The following is a 23,065-nucleotide window of genomic DNA, read 5'->3' on the forward strand; positions in this document are numbered from 1 at the left end:
TCTGCAATACTCAAAATTTCTTATATAACTCGGTATATACGTGCAACGCACGTATCGAGATACTAATATCCTTAAAATTGTATACAAATTTAATTGCTATCCGTTTTAAGGGTAAACAAGGCGAAATTTTTCTTCCACTTACAAAACTTTAAGTTTTTTTTTCAAATAAAATGCATATCGAAGCACAACTTCAACTTCCAAAAATTATTTCTCAACACAAATTCAAAAATTCTTTTTTCAAATTTCAACAAAATTTATGTCCAAACGCTAGTTTTATACTATGGTTCAAGTTGTCATTTCTTAATCACTAATCTTATATTAGGAATAAAATGTTTTGTATTGAATTCAAAGTTTTATGAAAATTGAAGTGCTTCTAAGTTCTATCATGCAATTGGCATGTTAGAAAATAGGAGTAAGTAAAATAAGAACGATTGTGCCAAATGTAAATTTGGGGGACCATTTTAATTTTAAATGACATAAGAGGCGAAGCGAAGTACCGTAAAACGATCTTAAGGAAGCCAATCGGAACCCCTTTTACTTTTTGCTCTTAAAAAACACTATTCACTGCATTGACTTCTACTTTACACCGCCGCCGTGTCCTCTCTCAATCACCACCGATTCCTCCTCCTCCGCCATCATTGGGAAAATAACACTAGCAATTGTCTGATGGGCGAGCAAACCCAAACACAAACAATAACCGAACCCCAAACTCCATCCCTATCTCAACCCAATTCTGATTCCACCACTTTATCAACAAACCCTCCCGTCGATATTCCCCCAAATCCCTCAAACCCTTCTAAAATCCCCATTCGCCCCCAGAAAATCCGTAAACTCTCTTCCACTACCTCCCCTCAATCTACCAATCCAAAACCCGCGGATTCCTCGCAATCCGTAGTCACATCAAACGGCAAAGTGACAATCACCAAAAATCGTCGGAGGAGTGCATCGCAATTAACAAGGGTTTTGCCTCAAGTAATCAAACCATTATCTGCTAATGGAGAAATCGAAAATGCCCTTCGCCATCTGCGCTTAGCGGACCCACTTCTTTGCTCCTTAATAGATACCCTTCCTTTACCTGCATTTGATTCACACCAACTTCCATTTCTAGCGCTTTGCAAGAGTATTCTCTATCAACAGTTAGCTTATAAAGCGGGCACTTCCATTTACACGCGTTTTGTCTCCCTTTGTGGCAGCGAGGATGCCGTTTGCCCTGACGTGGTTCTCTCACTATCTGCTCAGCAGCTTAAGCAGATTGGTATCTCGGGGAGAAAAGCGAGTTACCTTTATGACCTTGCGAATAAGTATAAAACCGGGATTTTAGCGGACGATACTGTTGTAAAGATGGATGACAGGTCTTTGTTTACAATGCTTTCGATGGTGAAAGGGATTGGTTCTTGGTCAGTGCATATGTTCATGATATTTTCCCTGCACAGGCCGGACGTGTTGCCTGTTAGCGACTTGGGGGTTAGGAAAGGAGTACAAATGCTGTATGGGTTGGAGGAATTGCCTAGGCCTTCGCAAATGGAGCAATTGTGTGAGAAATGGAGGCCATATCGGTCCATTGGGGCATGGTATATGTGGCGGTTTATTGAGGGAAAGGGGACCCCAGCTACTGCAGCAGCAGCTATGGAGGGTGGTAGTGTGCAGCCTTTGCAGCAAATTGAGCCTCAACAGCAGCCAGAACAACAACATCAATTGCAACTTCTGGAGCCTATTGATGGCATTGGCAGCCTCGGGTATGTTTACCAATTTTGCTTCCGAACGTTTATATGATATTCTGTGCATATGATCAGTTTGTTATTCATGGCACATTGCACAAGTAATATCTTTTTTCTTATATATATATATATATATATGCACCGGGTGTCCTAGTCTCTAAGAGCCCCCGACTAATCCCGGGGGTGCACAGGCCCCCGGCAAGGAGTTTCCCGCAAGTGCACCACGGTTAATTCAGGTTTTACCCAGTCCGATGGCCCTCAGAAATTGTTTGCACCCAGTGGGTTTCGAACTTGAGACCTTGAAAGGGAGCAAACCCCAAGGCTCAAGTCAATTGCCACCAGGCCAACCCCCGAGGGTTATATATATATATGCATGAATATTATATATTTGGTGTGATTCAAGACGACAAACTGCACTTAGAATCTTTGTAAGAGCAAAGAATTAAAGCTTTCCTTTGGTGATTTTGGCTTAAAGAGTTGTGTGCGTCTGTGTTTCTTTTTTATGGAGTAAGTAGTTTCATATATGGCATCAAGAAGATGCAGAGAGTACAAAAGAGAGTTTGTTAGGTCCATTACATGAAGTTCTATGCTAAATCTAAGGAACTAACAAAGTCCAAACTGTTTAACAGGGTATTTACAGGAGATAGATTGCACCACTAAATAGACATAAAAGACATCTTGGCTTAAGGGAGTGGTTTGGAGTTGATATTCCATAGGAACGTCTATTACTCCATTATGTCCAAACACTCCAAAAACTGCTAGCAGACATCATTTTCCAGATTTTCCTGATAGATCAACCAACTTTCCAAGAATTCTTGCATTCATAGGCATCCTTAATATTCTCTGGAATGACCCAACTGAGTCCAAACACTGAGAGGAACATGCTCTAGCTGTACGGTGTAAGAGGTGTCTATTGGTTTCTGTAATTTGGTGACATATATAACATCTATCGACAGTTTATATGGCACTTTTGCTTAGTTGTCCTGGGTCACATGCTTCATAAAGCTCTGTCAAACCAAGAAAAATTACCGTTAATGGTGACTTTGTTTTCCAGATTAGTTTCCAGGGCCGAGTGTCAACCATCTCATTTTGAGCACACAGGTGTGAGTAGCCTGCTTTAATAGAGTATGTACCATCAGTCTTATTGCCCCACCTTAGGTATCAGCCGTCTGCTCATTTACTGTGCAAATCTCCCGTCTTGCAAGTAGGTCCTCAAGCTCCCAATCATGTCCATATCTTCTGAAGTGTAGGTTTCAGGTGCTGCCTTCTCTATTATGTGAAATGGTAGAATATGAGGCACAGGAAACTGGAAAAGGTTTGGAAAGTCATTCTTTAGAGTTGAGTTATCCAGCCATTTGTCTTTCCAAATATTGATGTTTAATTGCCTACAAAGAGAAATGTTCTGAAAGAGCTCGTCCCAAAGATTTTGTATACACTTCCAGAGACCAACACCATGAGGGGCCCTTGATAGCATGGTGCACCGTTGACTTTGAACTCCATGCTTTGCAGTCACTACCTTTTTCCAAAGGTTAGGTTCCTCCTGGCCATACCTCCGTAGCCATTTCATTAACATACCTTTGCTTTGAGCAGCAAGATCTCTAATACCCAAACCACCTTGAGAGTTAGGCTGTGACTTTTGACCACTTTACCAAGTGGCACTTGTGCTCCTTGCTGTTTACCTTCTGCAGGAAGGTTCTTCTTATCTTGTCCAGTTGCTTTTGCACCTTACTTGGGATGGAAAAGAGTGACATGTAGTAGGTAAGAATGCTATCCAACATGTGTCGATAAGTGTAAGTCTGCCTCCCACTGAAAGATATAACATCTGCAAGTAGCAAGGCTTTTTTGGAACTTCTTAATTACACCATTCCTGATTTCTGTTGATCTGAATTTAGTACCAAGTTTTTGTCCTACATAAGTTGTTAGGAAAGAATCAGCGCTGCAGTATAAGTTTTCTGCCAATACTTCCAGATTAGGAACATCATTGACTGGGTAGATAGTATTTTTGAGCACAAAGCATAAAAAAATGAGGAGGGTAAGATTAAGATACAACAACTTACACACTTGGTTGGGACTCCTTTGCTCCACAAAAATCTGCGGGGAAAAGTCAATAATCATCTTCAAGATGTTGCGGTGCCTTCTGTTATATGTTGTGAAGGGGATCGATGGGCAATGTCCCTTAATAGCGAAAAAAGAAGAGACTTAATAGGGGATAAAAGAATTTGTTAAAGACAATAACCTGGAGGAGGGAGATGCTCTTGTATTTGAACTTCTTAAAAGTTCAAATAAGAGTGTCATGTTCTAGGTTCAAATTCTTAGAGGTGACTTCCCCGAGGAATTATTGAAGCAAAATGAAGAAGGTACCTTAGTCAATACTGTTGAGATTGATTAGATATCTGTGTGTAGTAATTTTCCTTTTTGTTCATGGTCAATGTCTTTTATAAATCAAAGGATCCCTTGGGGGGGGGGGGCACTATCTTTTATTAATTTCTTACGTATCCGTGTTTTTCCAGTTATGTCATTGTTGATTCTAGAATTACTTTGCAAAGACTTGGGTTTTGATGTCGGATTACTTTGCCTAATCTCACGAAGCAAAAATAAACTATGTTGCACGGACTCTCTAAAATGATGCCGCACCCATGTCGGATCCTCCAAATTACACTACTTTTGGAGGATCCGACAAGCACCCGACGACATTTTTCGGAAAGTCCGAGTAACATAGCAAGTAAATATGCATTAAATGAAAACTAAATATGATATTTATCCCGTGTTTAGAGATGAAGTGATAAATATTAAATGAAAATAAGCTCCAATAATGGCCATTGCAACTACTAAATAAGGATCCGATTAGGCATCACAATCTTATAAGAAGTAGATATGAAATTCATGATTAGATGTAGCCGTTTTTATAAATAATTTAGATGTAACATGTGGTGCATATGAGCTTATTTGAAACAAAATTTAAATGTTTTGGAGTTATGTATTTACTTTTAAAGGTGTAGCTGTTGAACTTTAACACATTCATCCATGGGGATTAATTTTCGAGTGTTGTTAAATGTCTACTATACATTTTTGAATCAACGTCTGTTTAAAACCACCCCTTTCAATTCATTCATAACTTTTCACCATCGCTTGCCATTAGCTGTCACTTCAAATAAATTATCACCCTTACACCTTTTTTTCCTCTCTATAAAACGTACCGCACCTCTCACCATCCCCTTAATGTTGTCAAAGGCTCATTTAAGGCAAGCTTAAGCCCTGAAGCTTTCGCTTTGAAAAAGCTTCAGGGAGTGCGCTTCGCCTCGTTTAAATTGCGCTTCAGCGTAGGCAAGACACTAAGGCCAGTGGCGAAGCCACATGGTGATAAGGGTGGTCAACTAACCACCCTTCGTCGAAAAATTGCACTATGTACATAGGTAAAATATTACGTTTTAGAAGTACAACAACATACTCAGTATAATTCCACAGGTGGGATCTGGGGAGGGTAGTGAGTACGCAGACCCCTACCTGGAGAGGTAGAGAGGCTGTTTCCGAAAGACCCTCGGCTCAAGAAAAGGTGGAACGTTTTAGAAGTATATAACACATATTAAACACCCTTTGTCGGAAATGTTCTCCACTTCTTTTGAATTTGAACACCCTTGGGGAAATTCCTAGCTTTGCCACTTGACTAAGGCGTGCACACTCATTGCCCGTGAGTTCTTTTTGAATCAAGCATTAACAACAAATATAATCGGCAAATAAGTGTATTAGTTGTTGAGGAAAACATTATGAATAAATTTTTACTCTTTTCTTAATTTGTACACACACACACACACACATATATATATATATATATATATAAATAGGAAAAGAGTAAAAATTTATAGCGCCTCTTTTAACTAAAGCTCACACTTAAATTGCGCTTTGTGCTTAAAGCCCCAATAGATCTGGAGCGCTTTTTAGAGCTTTTCACCTTTGGCAACAATGCTTATATTCACCGATTTCATATACTAAATTCCCTTCCAAAAAGAAAAATAAATGCCACCAAGAAGTGATATTAACGCCTCCTTTTATGGGCCAGGCCCAACAACTCCACACTATTCGGCTAATGGTAGATGAAACCATGGACCATATTCCTGAACAGTAAAACAAGAAGGATCAAGAGTTGCAATGTCATCCTCAGCATCATCAATTTTGAAACAATAAAGCTTAATATGGGACAGACATTTAATACATGGACATTTAACCATTACCAAGGACCAATTTACATATTCATAATTACAAAAAGGGACACACGACGAAAGCTAAACATAAACCCCCCCCCCCCCCCCCCCCAAAAAAAAAAAAAAAGAAAAAAGAAACAAAAGCTTAATAACATCAAGCAACCCTAATATTAGAAGCCTAAACATCTGCTTAATGGCTTGTGGGATCCAAGTGGAGTTGTGTACTCCTTCGCCTTGCATAGATGGAGAAGGATTTGACATAGCATCCTCTTGATACTTGTGCTACGAGTACCATGTACATTTTGGTAGGGATTGAGCTCTCCTTCCACCTAACATAGTGAGGAAAGACGTATATTTTTCATTGTTTTTTTGGGGAATAATCTAGAAATCTCCAAGGGCAAGTGATGTATTGTTCGAAATTCTGACAGATAATGGGCTCCCTGCCGTCCTTATCCGCGTAAATACCAGTTTTTTTCTGTAGCATTTCAAACCTGTAACGTGCACTTAATCCACACGTCATGCGTTGCACTCTTACTTCTAGAACGAAGTCCAGCAGGTTTATATTTGTCATTGTTATATTCCTACTAACTGCACCACTCAAAATGGACGCAGGCAGGAATTTATATTATTTGTTCAAAGAAGAGGAGTTTTATCCTCTCAAGGCATGAATATTATTAGCTCTGATCCTTGAATTATAGATAAATTATTTCTCTTCTTGTGGAGTTAGCCCGCCCGACTGGTCTGATGATGTGTTGCTGTTCTCTATTTTATCCGTATGGAGAAGTTATTTCTTTTAGTCTGAAAGTATGATTACCCTTCCTCCGGCATTAGAAGGAATTCTGATCTAAGGAGTGAAGTTTTGTTCCTTTCACTTTTATTTTGTTTAACTATGGCAGGTTGTTATGTTTGATTTCTGTCCATGTTTTAGTTATTTGGGGGACATACCAGGATACTGATGTTGTGTCATTAACATTTTGGTATTAGGGCTTGCATTTGGGGCCAATGATTGAAGGGCTGAGTCGGGAAACAAAGCGAGTAGAGAAGAGGTTTCTGTGGTATCTGGGTGCCAATAGTCTCTTATGTTAGTATTGAGCTTTTATGATAGAGATTCTGAAGTTACGTTGACAAGCAATTGTGCTTCAGTTTTTCAAGTTTGTCAGTAGAGTTGCAGGAAAGTAGTTACTGTAAAGGATTTGTAAATAGCAGACCCTCATGATATTTGGAGGTAACTGCATTATCACGGTAAAAAGGGTAATATAATGCTTAATATTGTTATTTTTAAAATTTTGGTTTGCTCTTATTTCTTTTGGCCAATGCAATTTAGAAGGCAGTGGAATGAATTGCTTTTAGCTGAATTGTCAGGAATTATCATCCTTACCTGTTGCAGTGAATTGTGTCTTCGTAATTTTTAGCAGTGTGAGTGATATAGCTCGTCTTCGTTTTTTCCCTTCTTAGTCTTGCTATTTGGGTATGAGACACATGTTGGTATGGGTTTTTGTGGCATGCCAATTTTGGGTTGTGTTTTAGTTGCTGCTGTATTTAAAAGGTTTCAAATTAAGCAATCAAGGGGTGTGGTCTAGTAGTCAATTAGGTGGGATGAAAAGTATAGGTTAGTTTCAGTTCCCAGCTCCGGTTGAGACAAAAGATTTTGACAATTTTTTCCCTATTCGCCTGAATTTTGATGGGCAGAGTAATTCGTTGGCTATGTTAGTAGGAGACAGCAAGTATTCAATAGAATAATCAAGAGATTAGCATCAACTCATATTTTCTTAAACTGGCTTTATTGGCATACGAGCTATTGAGGATTATCCATTTGGGTAATGTATTTTCGTAGCAAATTTGTGTAAGCAGGGTTTTCTTGCATCAACCTGAATTTTTTTACTATGAGCGATGGGAAGCTAAAACTAAAGACTAAATAAGATAATGGGGATGGGGTTGTGTCAGTGTCAGTGTCATCTCATCTTCAAAAGCTGCTAAGCTATCGGTGATAACCCTTATCTTGCAGAGGAACTTATTCCGTTGCTTTTGGCGGAGATACAGAAATCCAAACCTGATTTCATTCCTTTTAACTTTGCAATGCCCATGGAAAATTACCCACCATCCAGAAAAAGTGTTAGCAATCTTATTCCTTAAGACTACTTCAATAATTGCAATTATTGAGGATAGATTTAATGATAGAATGATAATGATCTCTGAATGACCATTCTCACGTCATGTTCTGGATTTTGGTATTACAAATGAGTCACAATCTTTGGTTGAAAGAGCTTAAGGGCCCAAGAATGTGTTGATTAAGTGGGAAAAGATCTGCATGTGATATATAAACACCAACTTTAGTTCTGTAGGGAGAATTAATTCATCCTACCCTCGAGCTATTTGGCAAAAGGTGAAAAGGGAAGCGTAGGACCTTTATGATATCATATGTGCATATATAATGTGATTGACAGTACTAAGTACGGGAGTGATGGCTTATACTTTTATTATTACCATAGTAAACGACAAAACTCTCTTCATTCTCTTACCATCTTTTACGCGAACCAAACGTCGGATATTTCAGCTTTAATAATGTCAAAGGTGACTAAAATTTTCAGCCCGGTATGAGCTTTTCCAGTATGGACCTTTGTATATATCCGGAGAATATATTATAGTACGTTATACATAAAAAAGAAAATGAAACGATTGATAGCGGCCTTCATTCAAGTGTGCCAAATTGGCTCAACAGTAATTTTTTTTTAGAGCAGTTATGATAGTAGTGTATGGGTCAAAATCAGATCTGAAAAATTTGACATGCGGAGACAATTAGCCGAGGTCAAGCAGTGATCAATAAGGTCGAGGTCGGACAGTGATCTATAAGGCCGAGGTCGAGCAGTGATCAATAAGGCCGAGGTCGAGCAGTGAAGATAGATGTAACAACTAGTTTGCTTTGGAATCCTCAAAGGGAATATTCTACTGGATATTCCCTCTAATTGTACTTTTTTAGAGTTTTCTAGTATACCCTTTATAAATAGGAAGAAAGGATTTCCCAAGGGGGCAAACTCTTTCTTTAGAAAATAGATAAACACATCTCTCTAAAGAGATTAGAGGATCTGTGATCTCATACCCTTCATCAGATCCAAAAAGGGTCCTAAGGTTCTTGTATTTGTCTATCATTCATCTTTATCAAATGAAAGAGGATCCGCTTCACTCAAGATTGGGTGAATCTTTTCCTTCATTTACATTTTATTGCCATTTAATGTTACTTAATGCACCTTTCTTCACGCTATTGAATCTGGCCATAATTACTGCCAGCATTTATACTCAGCTATGTTTTCTATTCATATTATTCATCACAGATCTAGAATTAATCATCCTTAACTAGGATTTACCCTCTATCTTCTTATTTAATTAGTTTAACAAAAAAGATCTCATACTTTTTTGGTCAAACAATTTGGTACTGTCTGTGGGGACTTTATAGTTAAAATTCTAGTTTTCTCTAGATTTCTAAAAAATATGAGGATAAGATATTCAATTCAGATGAGTGATATCTTCGGCATAATCATTCATATTTTTCAGTTCTCCTTCCTTTAATCCATGTTTGTTACTGTAAATGGAGAGAATGGAAACGTACTCATATTACAGTATTCAAATACTAGCACGACTTCTTATAACCAACCATTTCTTTCAAGTATAATATTACATTATTAAATATTATTCTCTATAAACGAGATAAAGCAAGAATCTGCTCCTGATTTTGATAGTAATATCTCGCCTTTTCCCTGTTGACTTGACTTGTCTTTTTGCTTATTTGATTTGACTTTTCTGAAATAATAAAAGTTCTTATAGCCCGTTTGGCCAAGCTGCAAAAATCAGCTTATTTTGAGAAGTGCTTTTTTCAAAAATGTTTTTCTCAAAAGTACTTTTGGTAAGAAGTAGTTTGTGTTTTGGCTAATTAGTTTGAAAAGCACTTTTGAGCAACAATTAGTGTTTGGTCAAGTTTTAAAAAACTGCTTCTAAGTGTATTTTTCTCAAAAGTGCTTTTGGAAAGAAGCTACTTATTTCTGCTTCTCCAAAACTGTTTCTGCTTCTCCTCAAAAATACTTTTTTTTTCCTTCCAAAAGCTTGGCCAAACACCTCAATTTTCGGCCAAAAGTGCTTTTGACAAAAAAAAAAAACACTTCTCGCCAAAAAGAAGCTTGGCCAAACAGGCTATTAGTTGAGGTGCCTGTCTACCTCTACAAAGTTAAGGTGTCTAACAGACACTCCGCGCCAAGTTTGAAGGGCCATTATATTTGGCCTTGAGTTTACTAAGCACATGAATAGTACACAAATGAGTTTTATATAGATTGCTAATATATCAAGTTCTCTTATGGCTCATTTAGAGTTGCATACAAGACCAACCAACCAAACAGTGACACTTTACTCAGGTAAAAGTTTATTAAAAAAGCACCAAGATTGGAGGCTTTCTCATCGGATTGTGTTGCGTTTGGTCCTGCGGCCACTCTACAACTTCGAAACAATTAAACATGGATATATTTGAGAGTGTTCGTTGTCAATCAAGTCACAGGGACTTTCCAAATCAAGGAACAAATACTGCAAGAATACCACGTGGAGATCTGCAAGCTGTTACCCGAATTCGACGAATGCCAGCTCGACCAAATCTCTTGAGCATAGAATATCGAAGCAGACAACCTTGCCAAATTGGTAGCGACCACTAAAAGCGTAACCAGAGAAGGGAACGTGGTCACTCCCCTCCATTCGTCGACCGATTAAATTCGTTACTGATTTCATTTGGTTTTAATTGACTGTTCTTCTAAGTGGAATAGAATCAGGAGCATTCTCCCAGACTGGGACTGGGACTGGACTGCCAACAAGAAAAACATGTAAATCTCTCCGATATATGTAGGCAAAGCATGAGTGCATGAAGCTCACCCGCATTTTCGCCAAAGCGACGCCGCATCAATTAAAGAGGTTATATTCAACCTCGCCCGAATCAACATTCGGCCTCCTCGCCCGAATTCACATTCTGTCTCTGCGCCCGAATTCACATTCGGTCTCCGCGCCCGAATTAATATTCGGCCTCCTCGCCCGAATCAACATTCGGCCTCCTTGCCCGAATCAACATTCGGCCTCCTCGCCCGAATCAACATTCGGCCTCCTCGCCCGAATTAACTAATATTCTATATCGCTCGAATTAACTCTCATTCGATCTCACTCGAATTAACATTCGGCCTCCTCGCCCGAACTAACATTCGACTTTACTCGAATTCAACTCTCATTCGACCTAGCTCAAACTTGATTGACACCTAGACCTCGTTCGAGTCGAATAGGGCAACGTTTGACTTCGCTCGTACCAATCAAAGACACTCGATGACGTTCGAATTAACACCTACCAACGATTCCTTTGAAACCATCAATCGAGGAAAATGTTCAAGAAAAGAAAAATAGAATCAGGAATGAGCAGCAAAAGTAGCATTCCAAATCAAAAGAAGTATCAGAAGAAGCATGTTACAAGGGCCGAATCGCCCGTCCAGATTTGAGGACGCGAATGACCTCCTCCGATGCCGCCGTCCTTGCCAAAGCCACCATCTCGGCCTCGTCGTCCTTCTCCAACTCTACCGTCTTCTCGATTAACTCATCACTCGAGTCATTGGCCCTGATCGAACTTTGCTCAAATTCAGCCCGCGGGGATACCACTTTGACTCGAAGATCGGCACCCTCAGTTGCGATCCACACTAGTCGACCTCCCCATCCGAATTTCTCGAACTACGATTAATGAAGTCCGCTCACGGAGCACGACTAAAAGACGACCTCGATAAGCGAAGGGACTAACTGTATGGGTCAAAATCAGATAAGAGAAATTCGACATGCGGAGACAACTGGCCGAGGTCGAGCAGTGATCAATAAGGTCGAGGTCGGGCAGTGATCTATAAGGCCGAGGTCGAGCAGTGATCTATAAGGCCGAGGTCGAGCAGTGATCTATAAGGCCGAGGTCGGGCAGTGATCTATAAGGCCGAGGTCGGGTAGTGATCAATAAGGCCGAGGTCGAGTAGTGATCAATAAGGTCGAGGTCAAGCAGTAAAGATATATGTAACAGCTAGTTTGCTTTGGAATCCTCAAAGGGAATATTCTACTGGATATTCCCTCTAATTGTACTTTTTAGGGTTTCTAGGGATACCCCTTATAAATAGGAAGAGAGGACTTCCCAAGGGGGGTAGACTCTCTCTTTAGAAAATAAATAAACACATCTCTATAAAGGGATTAGAGGATCTGTGATCTCATATCCTCCATCAGATCCAAAGAGGGTTCTAAGGTTCTTGTATTTGTCTATCATTCATCTTTATCGAATGAAAGAGGATCCGCCTCACTCAAGATTGGGTGAATCTTTTCCTTTATTTACATTTTATTGCCATTTAATACTCAGTTATGTTTTTCTATTCATATTATTTATCTCAAATCTAGAATTAATTATCCTTAACTAGGATTTACCCTCTATCTTCTTCTTTTTTGGTCAAACAAGTAGTCCTTTAGCACAGAAAAGGGGTTGCTGTCTTTAGATTGATTTTTCCGAGTGTTGATATCACAGTGACATATATATGCGTATTTTAGGTAAAAAGAAACAATATTACTTTGACCATAACAATATCTGTCGTCTTTAACATTTAAATAATACCAAATTAGTTTTGTTACTATCTTTCTCTAACATGAAAAATACTACTAGTAACAATCTTGAGTATTCTAACATATCTTTAACAAAACAATTCCGCAGACAAACATCAACATTACCTTATGAAACTTCCCTTTGGTTTTGTTAGCACAGTAGTTGCACCATTCCTTTTTCTTTCTTTCTTTCTTTCTTTTTCAAATCTATTTCCCCTCCTCCCCTTTATTTATAGAGAACATGGGGTTAATCGTAAATGTGATTAACAGCATACGAGGTCTGCCAAACCTCCTACGTGAGATGTTGTTGTGGAGAGTAAATAGCACATTTTCAGTTCTCTGTGTGTGTGTTTGGTTGGAACCCAGTTCTGTTCACCATAATGCAGACTCCACTAATCTCTGCTACTCATAAGTCTTTTTGCTTTTTGGGAGTAGCAGGCGTGCAGCTAGTGATGTGACTTGACCATAATCTCCATTAGATTTTGCCTGACCTCCTTTAATTTGTTTTGCCCCTCCTGGACTAGGCCTTTTTACCCTTTTTAAGATATCATCGCTTGTACTCCTTCCGTTTCATGTAATAGTACTACTATTTCCTGAGTAGTATGTTAAAAAGAGAACAATATATTTATATATTTGAGAACAACTAATTTTAATTTTTTTTTAAAGTCTTTTTATAGTCGCACAAAATTATGACATATTTAAGATAAAAAAATTCAAATTGTTTTGTAGCTATACAAATATTATGGTGTATTATAGACCACAAGTTTCACAATTTTTTTTATCTTAACTACGTATCAAGATAAACCATATCGCAAAAATGGTAAGAGATGGAGTATATAGTAGTTCACCCAAAGCGAAAGAGCTTTAAGAAATACATGTATATATACATATATGTACATATATATGTATGTATGTATCTCTCTAGCTTTTTCTGTGTTGCATTGGAGCATTAACTAGAAACTCCTCTGTTTTATCCAAAAAAATTGAACTGAGGATCTTTTTTCCTCCCATGACAACTTGATCAAATGATTGTAAGTCTTATGATGATATATACTAGTATTAATTTATCGTATTTGACAACCGAAAAGAAGACTCACAAATATGGAATCAAAGTTTTTCGTGGTAAAAATATCTGCAATTTTTCGTTTCGTCAATGTCAAACTATTCTTCATATATAGTTTTAACCCAAAACTAATTTAAGTTAGCAAAGTGCTCCAATTGATATCTAGTCTAACTGATCTGTTCTTGAAAAAAATATAACTAACTTACCCATTGTCTTAAGCTAGATCCAAATCAATATATGGACGACAATTTCTTTAGTTTATTTTGAATAGGGGTGTACATGGACCGGGTTGGTTCGGTTTTTATCAAAACCAAATCAAACCAACTATATCGATTTGGATTGGTTCGGTTTTTTTCGGGTTTTTTTTGTTACATGAATATTACTTCAATCTTACTTTGTTAAAATTATAGATAAAACTTTGATAAGTGAATATACGTTTAGTAAATATGGAAAAAATTGACAAACATATGATCTATTAAAATATTCTAATAGCAGAATTTTTTTAGTAACACATGATAGTTATTTTCTTAGTCGTCTAACAATAATTTTTCGTTAATTTATGCTTTCAGGGTTAATACATGAGAGGATCCCAAATATTTCTACATGTTCTAAAGAAAAATCACTATAAACTCTTAAACATATAAACAGAATTTATATATTTATATGTCCGTTTGGTTCGGTTTTTTTTATTCAATACCAAACCAAGTCAAACCAAACCTAGTCGGGTTTTTTAATCGGTTTGGTGCGGTTTTCCGGTTCGGTTTGAACACCCCTAATTTTGAATGTATTGGTTCTTTCTTAAAAGTTTGATACGATGGGTGTGTTTGGTACGAAAGAAAATATTCTTCAATTTTGTCATGTTTGGTTGGCTTAAATGTTTTGGAAAATATTTTTCCTCATGAACTCATTTTCCTCCAATTAGATAAAAAATATTTTCCCTATCAAGAGAAGGGAAAATATTTTCCAAAACTCTTATTCAGGCCCCACCCTATTTCCCATTCCCCCAACCCCCACACCTATCCCGCCCACCCCACTCCTACCCCACCCATGCTGCCCCAACGCTAAAAAGAAATATTATTATGAATACTTTCTTTTCATATTGTAGGTAGAGTACTTCCTATTTTTATTTTAACAAAATGAGTTTTTTTCATGATATAAAAAAAGTATTTTGTTTCATTTCAACATGTAGAAAATGTATTTTCTTTTCATGATGTAGAAAATGTATTTTCTTTCATTTCAACAAAATGATGTAGTATATATAGTAAAAAATATCTCTTTTATTTCAACAAAAAAATACTTTATGTTCATGATGTAGAAAAATATTTTCTTTCATTTCAACAAAATCAAGTAGTAAAAAGTATCTTCTATCATTTCAACAAAAAAGTACTTTTTTTAGTTATGTAGCACAAATTACAATAGTTTTTTATTGAAAAAGTAAAACAGCACATTAGTCCTTTTTGGGTTTCTGTAATTTTTTAAAAGAATAATTAAATTCTTAAAGAAAATAGAGTCCTGATAACGTTGAGTGGATGTGTGTGTGTGTGTGGGGGGGGGGGGGGTGTAAGAGGATAATGAACAAGAAACATGGAGATTTGGGGGAAGGGGGGGAGGGGTAAAGAAAGTAGCATAAAAAATTATTTTTCTAAAAAATATTTTCTACTCTCTAAAGTCTAAACACATGCTAGAAAATATTTTTCGAATTTTTTTTTTCACTCACCAACCAAATATGAAAAAATAAATGATAAAACCAGTCATTTTCCAAGAAAACATTTTTTAGAAAAACATTTTCCTTCCTACCAAACGCACTCAAAATGTCACTTCAATTTGATATGGTACGGTTGGATATCCCACATCGATACTGTAATCCTTTGGTCTATGATTTTAGGCGATGCAATCTTCTTCTTGAATTAGCATTTGTAATTGAATTAGAATTAAGATCCGTCATATTATGGGATCAGAAATAAACTCATTTCAATTCTTGATTTACCCAATATTGTACCCCATATTATGTTTTCAATCCATTTTTCTTGTTAGTACCTATGGCATTCCTTTCTCGAGTTGCTATCCAGTTTCCTCTAGTACCTGTCACGAAAGTGAAGCATTTACCTAATTAATTACAGTTTCCTCATAGGTAGTGATCCCATTTTTGTTTACACTTCGAGAGTTCGTATATTATTCTCTAGTTGCTATCTATTTTCGGACAGCTGCTTCCAACTTTTCATCAACCTAGTATCACAGAATTTGTTCGCCAACAGAACCTAAGGCTGTGCATAATTTGGTAAATATCAAATTACCGTACCGAAATAAATTTTTTTGATATTTGGTATACGGTATTTTGATATTTGATATGGTATTTAGTTTAAATAAAAATTTGGTATTAGGTATAATATTTGATATTTTAAAATAAAATACCGAAATATCGATACCGTACCGAAATATATATATTTTATTACACAAAACATATATTATCAATTATAACATAAATATAAAAATCTAAAATTTTACTTTTTTTTATTCTCTAAGTTCATCAATTAACTCTATACAAGTAACAAGACATTTCTAATGATCAAATATTCTTTTATGTACAATTTTCTCTATTTGGGTCGATTTTGCTAGTTTTGGACAAATTTTTTGTCAACAAACATTTTCAGTTTTGTATTTTTGAGTACTTTAATTAAGAATATTAGAGTCTATAGCTCTATGCACTAATTAGTATTCAAACCGAATAAACCGAAGTTACCGAATCGAATAAATCGAAACCGAAAAGAGAAAAACCGAACCATACCGAATTTAATTTGGTACGATAATGGTATAGGATTTTAACAAACCGAATACCGAAAATATCGAATCGAAATTTTTAAATACCGTACCGTACCGACCGATGAACACCCCTGACAAAACCGATACAAGTCAACCAAACACACAAACCACTACTGTACATACTATACGATATAGTATATGAAGTAAACTTCCTTAATTTGCTGTATAATGTCTTAGGAAGTGTCATTACCAACATTACATGCACCCACTCTACTTTTTTAGCTTTTCAACTTTAAGTATTATACCGGTAATACTCGGGGCGTAGGCATCTGCTTGAAGCGGTATCACCGCTTTGTCGATTTTTACCTTTTGTAATATATGTATAAATAATAAATAAAATAAAAATATTAGATATAAATATAAAAAGAGACATCACTTGTCCTTGTAAAAATTTATTTATTTGTTCACTTCTTTAAATATTAATATCACTTACCAAAAATTTTAGGTATATATAAAAATACTATAGCTCAACTCCCATTTTGAGATAAAAGAGAAAATATTCCACTCAATTAGACTAAACGATCACCATTCAAGTTTGCTTCTAATTAATTCTTTGACAGAATTTTTTTTAATGAAGAAGCTGTTGCCCCCACTTCAATACATTACAAAGAAGACATTTATACATTTGCAATAAAGGCATTTGGATTTATTTAGTTACTTTATTATAATGATCCATTATATATTTATGGGTTGGAAGGAAAGAAAACTTGATGTAATAAATTAATAGAAGAGCTTTTTCATCAAATTAAGTACTCCCTCCATTTCATATTATATGAGGTACTTTCCTTTTTAGTCTGTTCCAAAATAAATGACACATTTCTAAATTTAGAAATAATTCAACTTTAAACTTTCATATTACCCTTAATGAGAAGCTTTTATAGCCATACAAATATTATGACCCCACAAACTTTTTACCCCTTAAGCTTTTAAGACCACAAATTTTAAAAAACTTCTTTTTTTTTCTAAAATTTCGTGCCAAGTCAAATTATCTCATATAATATGAAACGAGGAGTAATTAACACAGTGCAATGTTAAAGACGGCCACAGACACCGCCACATTGACCAATCACAGGAGAACACGTTGACATGTCCTGTTGACTCTTACTCCTGAACAGGCATAAAGATCCATTTCTCATTTCGGCCAAACTTGACAGAATAATATTGAGAAACAACGGGAATACAGTATTACGAATTTATATTTAGGTGGCGTTTACTTTTCCTTTTTTTTTTTTCCTTCCTAGATTTCGTCTAGAAATTCAAAACCCGTAGTAAGTACTAGTTTTAGTTAATTTTTTGCATATTTTCCCCAAAATCTATGAATAAGTAGTTTTAGAGTGTTTTTAAAATTAAAGCTCTTAGTTTGTTAAAATAGCGATTCAAAAATCTCCATAAAAAAATTACAATTAACCAAGCAAAATTTCTACGTATTTGCATAAACTTTTTTTTTATTTTAAAAAAATACCTTTTTTCCTGAAATTGGCAGTGGGGCTAATTCCAACACAATTATGATAGAGCTTTCTCAATTTTATTAACTACCTTTTAAGTCCACAAAATTAAAAATAAAAGAAGTTAGCACCCCTTTAATTATTGTACTAGTACAAATTTACTCTTCTACTTCCGGTCTAGGAGACACGGTTGAGAAGTATCATGCAAGGAATTGAAAATTTGTCGTAAAATATCGTAGAAAAGTCGTGATAAAATGGCTAGGGTTTTGCCACGTTTATCCATAGGAACCTACTAGTTGTACTAATTAAATTAATTAATGACTAAGATCCTTATCTTAGTTTAATAATTGTAACCCTAATCCGACATTAGTTAAACAAGGAACCAGTTGGAACTTGTTCCAGCAATCAAGAGAAGAGGTGTCTTCAGAGCAATTAAACTAATCGTTTTTCTTTTCGTTTTTAGGAACAAAAGCTCCAATCATCAATGATTAAACTGGATGGACTAAAGATTACTTATTTAATTGGTTAAAACAAGAAAAAGGTACAAACAGTAATCCTGGACGCTTTATTGTTAGTATACTACTTTCAGTAAGTCTAATAATATAATCTTCCCTAAAGTTTCAATTGGACGGTGATGCAGTGATGCCAGTACAAGAGAAACCGATAAACTGCACCAACTCGATAATCCGAGTCAAATAAAAAAAAAACCTGACTACAGTTTGATTTGATTTGGTTTGATGTTGGAAAAAAAATCCGACCATAACTGATTTGGTTTGATTTTAATTAAAGAAAGTCAAATCGAAACCAAACCAACCCGACATTACATATATAGAAATTTTAGATATATTTAATATATAAATATACTTATTGTGATGTAATTTATAAATATTTCTTTAAATTTTTCATAATTTTATCTTTTAAGGTATTATTTCAAGGTTGGACTTAGAACTTTTAAATGTTCCAATAAGTTTTATAGCCATTAACATTAATAAATTAAATAATACTAACAAAAGCTCAAATCAAATCAAATCAAATCAATACTAATGCTAACAGAAGACATTCAATTCAATACTACAAACGAGAATGTATTGAATATCTATTTTTTGATTTGCAATAATTTAGATAAAAATGCATAACCTATTTTTATTTTTTCTTTAATGTTTAGTCATGTAATTAATATTCCCTTATTGGTCTACTTATTTTAGCATGACTTAGTACTTTTAGATATGTTTATTTTTATTATGACTTTTTAATTAGCAATATTTATATTACATAATTTTATTGTCTTTATTGTTGAATATTTTAGGATAATGCCATGACACATCTCACATTTTGTATTACTTTCTTGGAAAATACTTTATATAGTTGTATCTTACTAGGATTAAAGAAATATTTTGAGCACAATTTATATGTTCTGTTCTACGAAGATTTTGTCGGAAAAAACCCGAAAAACCCGAGAGTGAAAAATCCGAGTTTTATTGGTTTGGTTTGGTCTTTAGATTTAATAACCCGACACAATTGGTTTGGTTTGATAATTGTAAAATCCGATCCAACTCGACCTATGTATACCCCTACCGTGCTACAGATAATCAAAAGCAACAATTACAGAAATTATATTTTATTCTCTCTCTCCCATTTCCAGCTTCTAACTAACTATCAGCTAGGTTGAGTGTTTTATCTCTACAATGCCAGAAAATATATTGTCGCCAAATGACCAGTTGAACATTCTACAAATTCGTTTGAGGTCCAATAGAGGAAATTTTAAATGTACAGTTACCTTTTTTATTTTTTTTTTTATTTTTATCCTGAATGATAATTTTATTACCTTCTTCGATTTAGATAAGCTAGTTTGACTCAACACAAAATTTAAGAAAAAAAAGAAGACTTTTAAAACTTATAATTTTAAAAGCTTATAGGGGTAGAAGCTTTGTTGGGATATGACATTTGCGTCGTTATAAAAACTTCTCATTAATGTTAAAATGGGTAAAATGAAAACTTTAAAGTTGAATTATTTCCAATTGTAAAAAGTTTCATTCTTGCAACGGACTAATGGGGAAAATATATTATCTAAATTGAAACTGAGGGAGCATTATGTTTGCTAAAATATATGCATTAGCCGTGTTCACTAATTTTTGCTTCAGATTATCACAGTCGGACAATATTAGAAAACAAATATACTCCAGATGTTTTCTTCTCCCTCATTTTTCTTCCTTTACTAATGTTCTCACTTGGAATACCAAAACAGATGCCGCTGTGCTTGTGGAAACAGTAACATTACTATCATTCAGAAAACTAAAGGCAAATCTCTAACAGATTCTCTTGATAACAAGGTTTGGAGAGAGATTTTTTTTTTTTTTTTTGTGTGTGTGTGTAACATCTGACACACACACTAACGGGAACAAATTGCTGCTTTGCTTTACCGTGGACCATATATAATATCCCCACTTTATTTTTCCACACTTACGTACAGTACCAAAAAGACCCCAATACTATTCTCTTTTTTAACCAGCATATAATCAATGAATTGGCCGCCTAATTGTTTTGATTAACCATTTTGTCTTATCTTGTTTACGGGTGTAAGCCTCATCTAGTTTCTAGATTCTTGAAATTAAATCACGTTTTGAAAAGAATTTATACCGATCACAGGACGATTTCCAGGGACCATAGTTAAGTCACATCACCATTGTATTCATCTAGCTCTCCTCTATATTCCACGTTTTCCGGTTTTTTAAATTCTGACATACTGAAAAAAAGCTAAGCCAATAATGACATTGTTGGACCAGTGTGCAGGCTGCAGAAGAGGACGAACATGACTTTGTCGGTTGTTTAGTGGAGTAAGTCTTACTTTCATCACTATCTTATGGCAAGTCGTCACTCATTACTCTTTCTTTAGCTACAAAACTATTTCCACTGCCTCCTTCTCAAGTGTGGTTTCTTGGTTGATGCCTCTAAGGAGACAGCAAGACCATCTTTCCTCGTTAATTATTCTTTTGGCTTCCAACCCTCGTGCTTTCCCCTCTTTGATAACTTTAAGATTGCATCTTTTCTTCAAATATATGTTGCTAATCCATCTAAGCAGATAAAGAATACTGCTAATTAGTCTAGTATTTATTGATTATTCTAAATCATGTCCCTTTAATCAATTAATCTCTGATGTTTACTGTCAGTGACTTCAAAATCTAGTTTTACTACTTGTTGACCGGCTGTTTAATTTAGAAAGGGGTCCCTCTCAATTTTCTAGAAATTACCCCATCTCTGAATAGTACTCCGTACTACCTAGCTAACCAAGTCATTGGGTCAATCTTTTCTCCATTTCTCAGCGTCTTAAATTAGCTTACGTATAGGGAATTAGTGAGAACTGAGGAGTTAGCACTAAAAATGTCCACTTTATAGGGTGAAATGACAAGTCTTAGATCACTCAAGTGATTAGTTCTTCAATTATGATATATTACTGAGTTTTTTTCTAAAAGAGTTGAGAAGATATTTCTTCTAAGTTAGGACAGATTACCAGAAGGTGAAGTCTAAGATCAGAGTCATTTCAGATACTAGGATTTATGGAACACACAGGTCAAGACAAGGATATGGGCATGCCCAATTGTATCGGTTTTAATTCATCTCACCTCAACCAGCAAGAATCAACACCCTTTGCTGCAGCCAAACTCCCCACTGCTCCTATAGTTTCAAGTCTACCAGATAGAACAAGAAATGAACAAATTAGCCATGGAAATACCATATTCAGTCCTAACCAAACCCTAGATCATCAGCATAATCTTACTCCAAATTCAGATCCAGATCCGACTATTATTGCAGCACAGCTTCGACAACAATCGACAACCTCAGCAAGCGACAGGAACAGCTCCATCCGATACAAAGAATGTCTCAAGAATCATGCGGCAAGCTTGGGAGGACATGTCCTCGATGGTTGCGGAGAATTCATGCCAAGTGGAGAAGAAGGAACCCCAGAATACCTGAAATGTGCAGCTTGTGATTGCCACCGCAATTTCCATCGGAAAGAGACTGAGGACGAATTACAAACAGCTGGTGTGTATAGAAATAATAGCAACAGCCACCGTGTACACATCCAGACTCCGCCTTCTCTTCCAGTTCCGCCGCAGCAGCAACACCATCATAAGTACTCTCACAACTATTCTAGAGGTCCGATGCCACCAGTGATGATGAACTTCGGAGGGAACACCGGAGTTCCGGCTGAATCATCGAGTGAAGATCTGAACATGTTTCACTCGAACGCCGGAGGACAAGGGGTGATTCAACCTTGTGCTTTTTCGGTGTCAAAGAAGAGATTTCGAACGAAATTCACTCAACAGCAGAAGGAGAAAATGCAAGAATTTGCTGAGAAGCTGGAATGGAGGATTCAGAAACAAGATGAGCAAGAAGTGCAGCAGTTCTGTAACGAAGTGGGCGTGAAGAGACAAGTGTTTAAGGTATTTATGCACAACTGCAAACAAGCTATCAAGAGGAAACAAACTTAAGGCAAGACTGCAAACCCCGTATTTGATTAAATTAGACTCATTAGAGACTTATTTCTTTGTGCATAAATCTGATTAGGAAGAGTTTAGGCAAATAATTAATTCTTTGATCGCACAATTTCTAAACTCTAATTAGCAGCTTCAAAGGCCGGACTGTTCAGTGTTTATTAGTCTTTGTCTTTCCCCGTTCAAGCATACAATGAAGGAATTTAGTAAATTTATCTACCTTATGTTGTTAGTAGTTATGTTGCGCGGACTCTCCAAAGCATTATTGCACCCGTGTCGAATCATCCTCCAAAAATGCACTATTTTTGGAGAATCCGACACACACCCAGTAACATTTTCGGAAAATCCGAGCGCATAGGTTAGTAGTATCAGCTAATCCTAGTAATTTAGAATCTAACTAGAAATTGATCCAAGGTTTACTCCTTTTTATAAGTTAGATCCAAAAGTCTCAAAATAATTCCCCTTTCTGTGCATTAAATTGGGGTTGCTAGTTGGCTTTCTAATCAGTCCCGCTTTTTATGTTTTGTTTTTTCTGTTATTGTGTTGTCCACATATCAATCAGCTCCTATCACGGAAATAAGAAGACAAATCAAACAAACATACAATTGCCAGGACTAGGAGTGTATTACCCCTCTCATTTAGGTTACTTGCGGTATTCTTAATTTGAAGGAGAATATCGTTGTTTCTTCATCGA

General features: G+C 36.0%; 2 protein-coding genes across 2 annotated transcripts; both read left to right on the forward strand.

Moving 5' to 3' along the window:
* The first annotated feature begins 455 nt into the window (after positions 1–455).
* Positions 456–7,217, forward strand: LOC107788381 (alkylbase DNA glycosidase-like protein mag2). Its single transcript, XM_016610063.1, has 2 exons — positions 456–1,736; positions 6,902–7,217. The coding sequence occupies exons 1-2, from the start codon at positions 667–669 to the stop codon at positions 6,921–6,923; spliced, it is 1,092 nt and encodes a 363-aa protein (XP_016465549.1). The 5' UTR covers positions 456–666; the 3' UTR covers positions 6,924–7,217.
* Positions 7,218–21,432: 14,215 nt separating this feature from the next.
* Positions 21,433–22,532, forward strand: LOC107810696 (zinc-finger homeodomain protein 6-like). Its single transcript, XM_016635500.2, has one exon. The coding sequence runs from the start codon at positions 21,433–21,435 to the stop codon at positions 22,366–22,368; it is 936 nt and encodes a 311-aa protein (XP_016490986.1). The 3' UTR covers positions 22,369–22,532.
* Positions 22,533–23,065: the final 533 nt, after the last annotated feature.

Source organism: Nicotiana tabacum, chromosome 3 (genome assembly GCF_000715075.1).
Source record: "Nicotiana tabacum cultivar K326 chromosome 3, ASM71507v2, whole genome shotgun sequence".
Lineage (NCBI taxonomy): Eukaryota > Viridiplantae > Streptophyta > Magnoliopsida > Solanales > Solanaceae > Nicotiana > Nicotiana tabacum.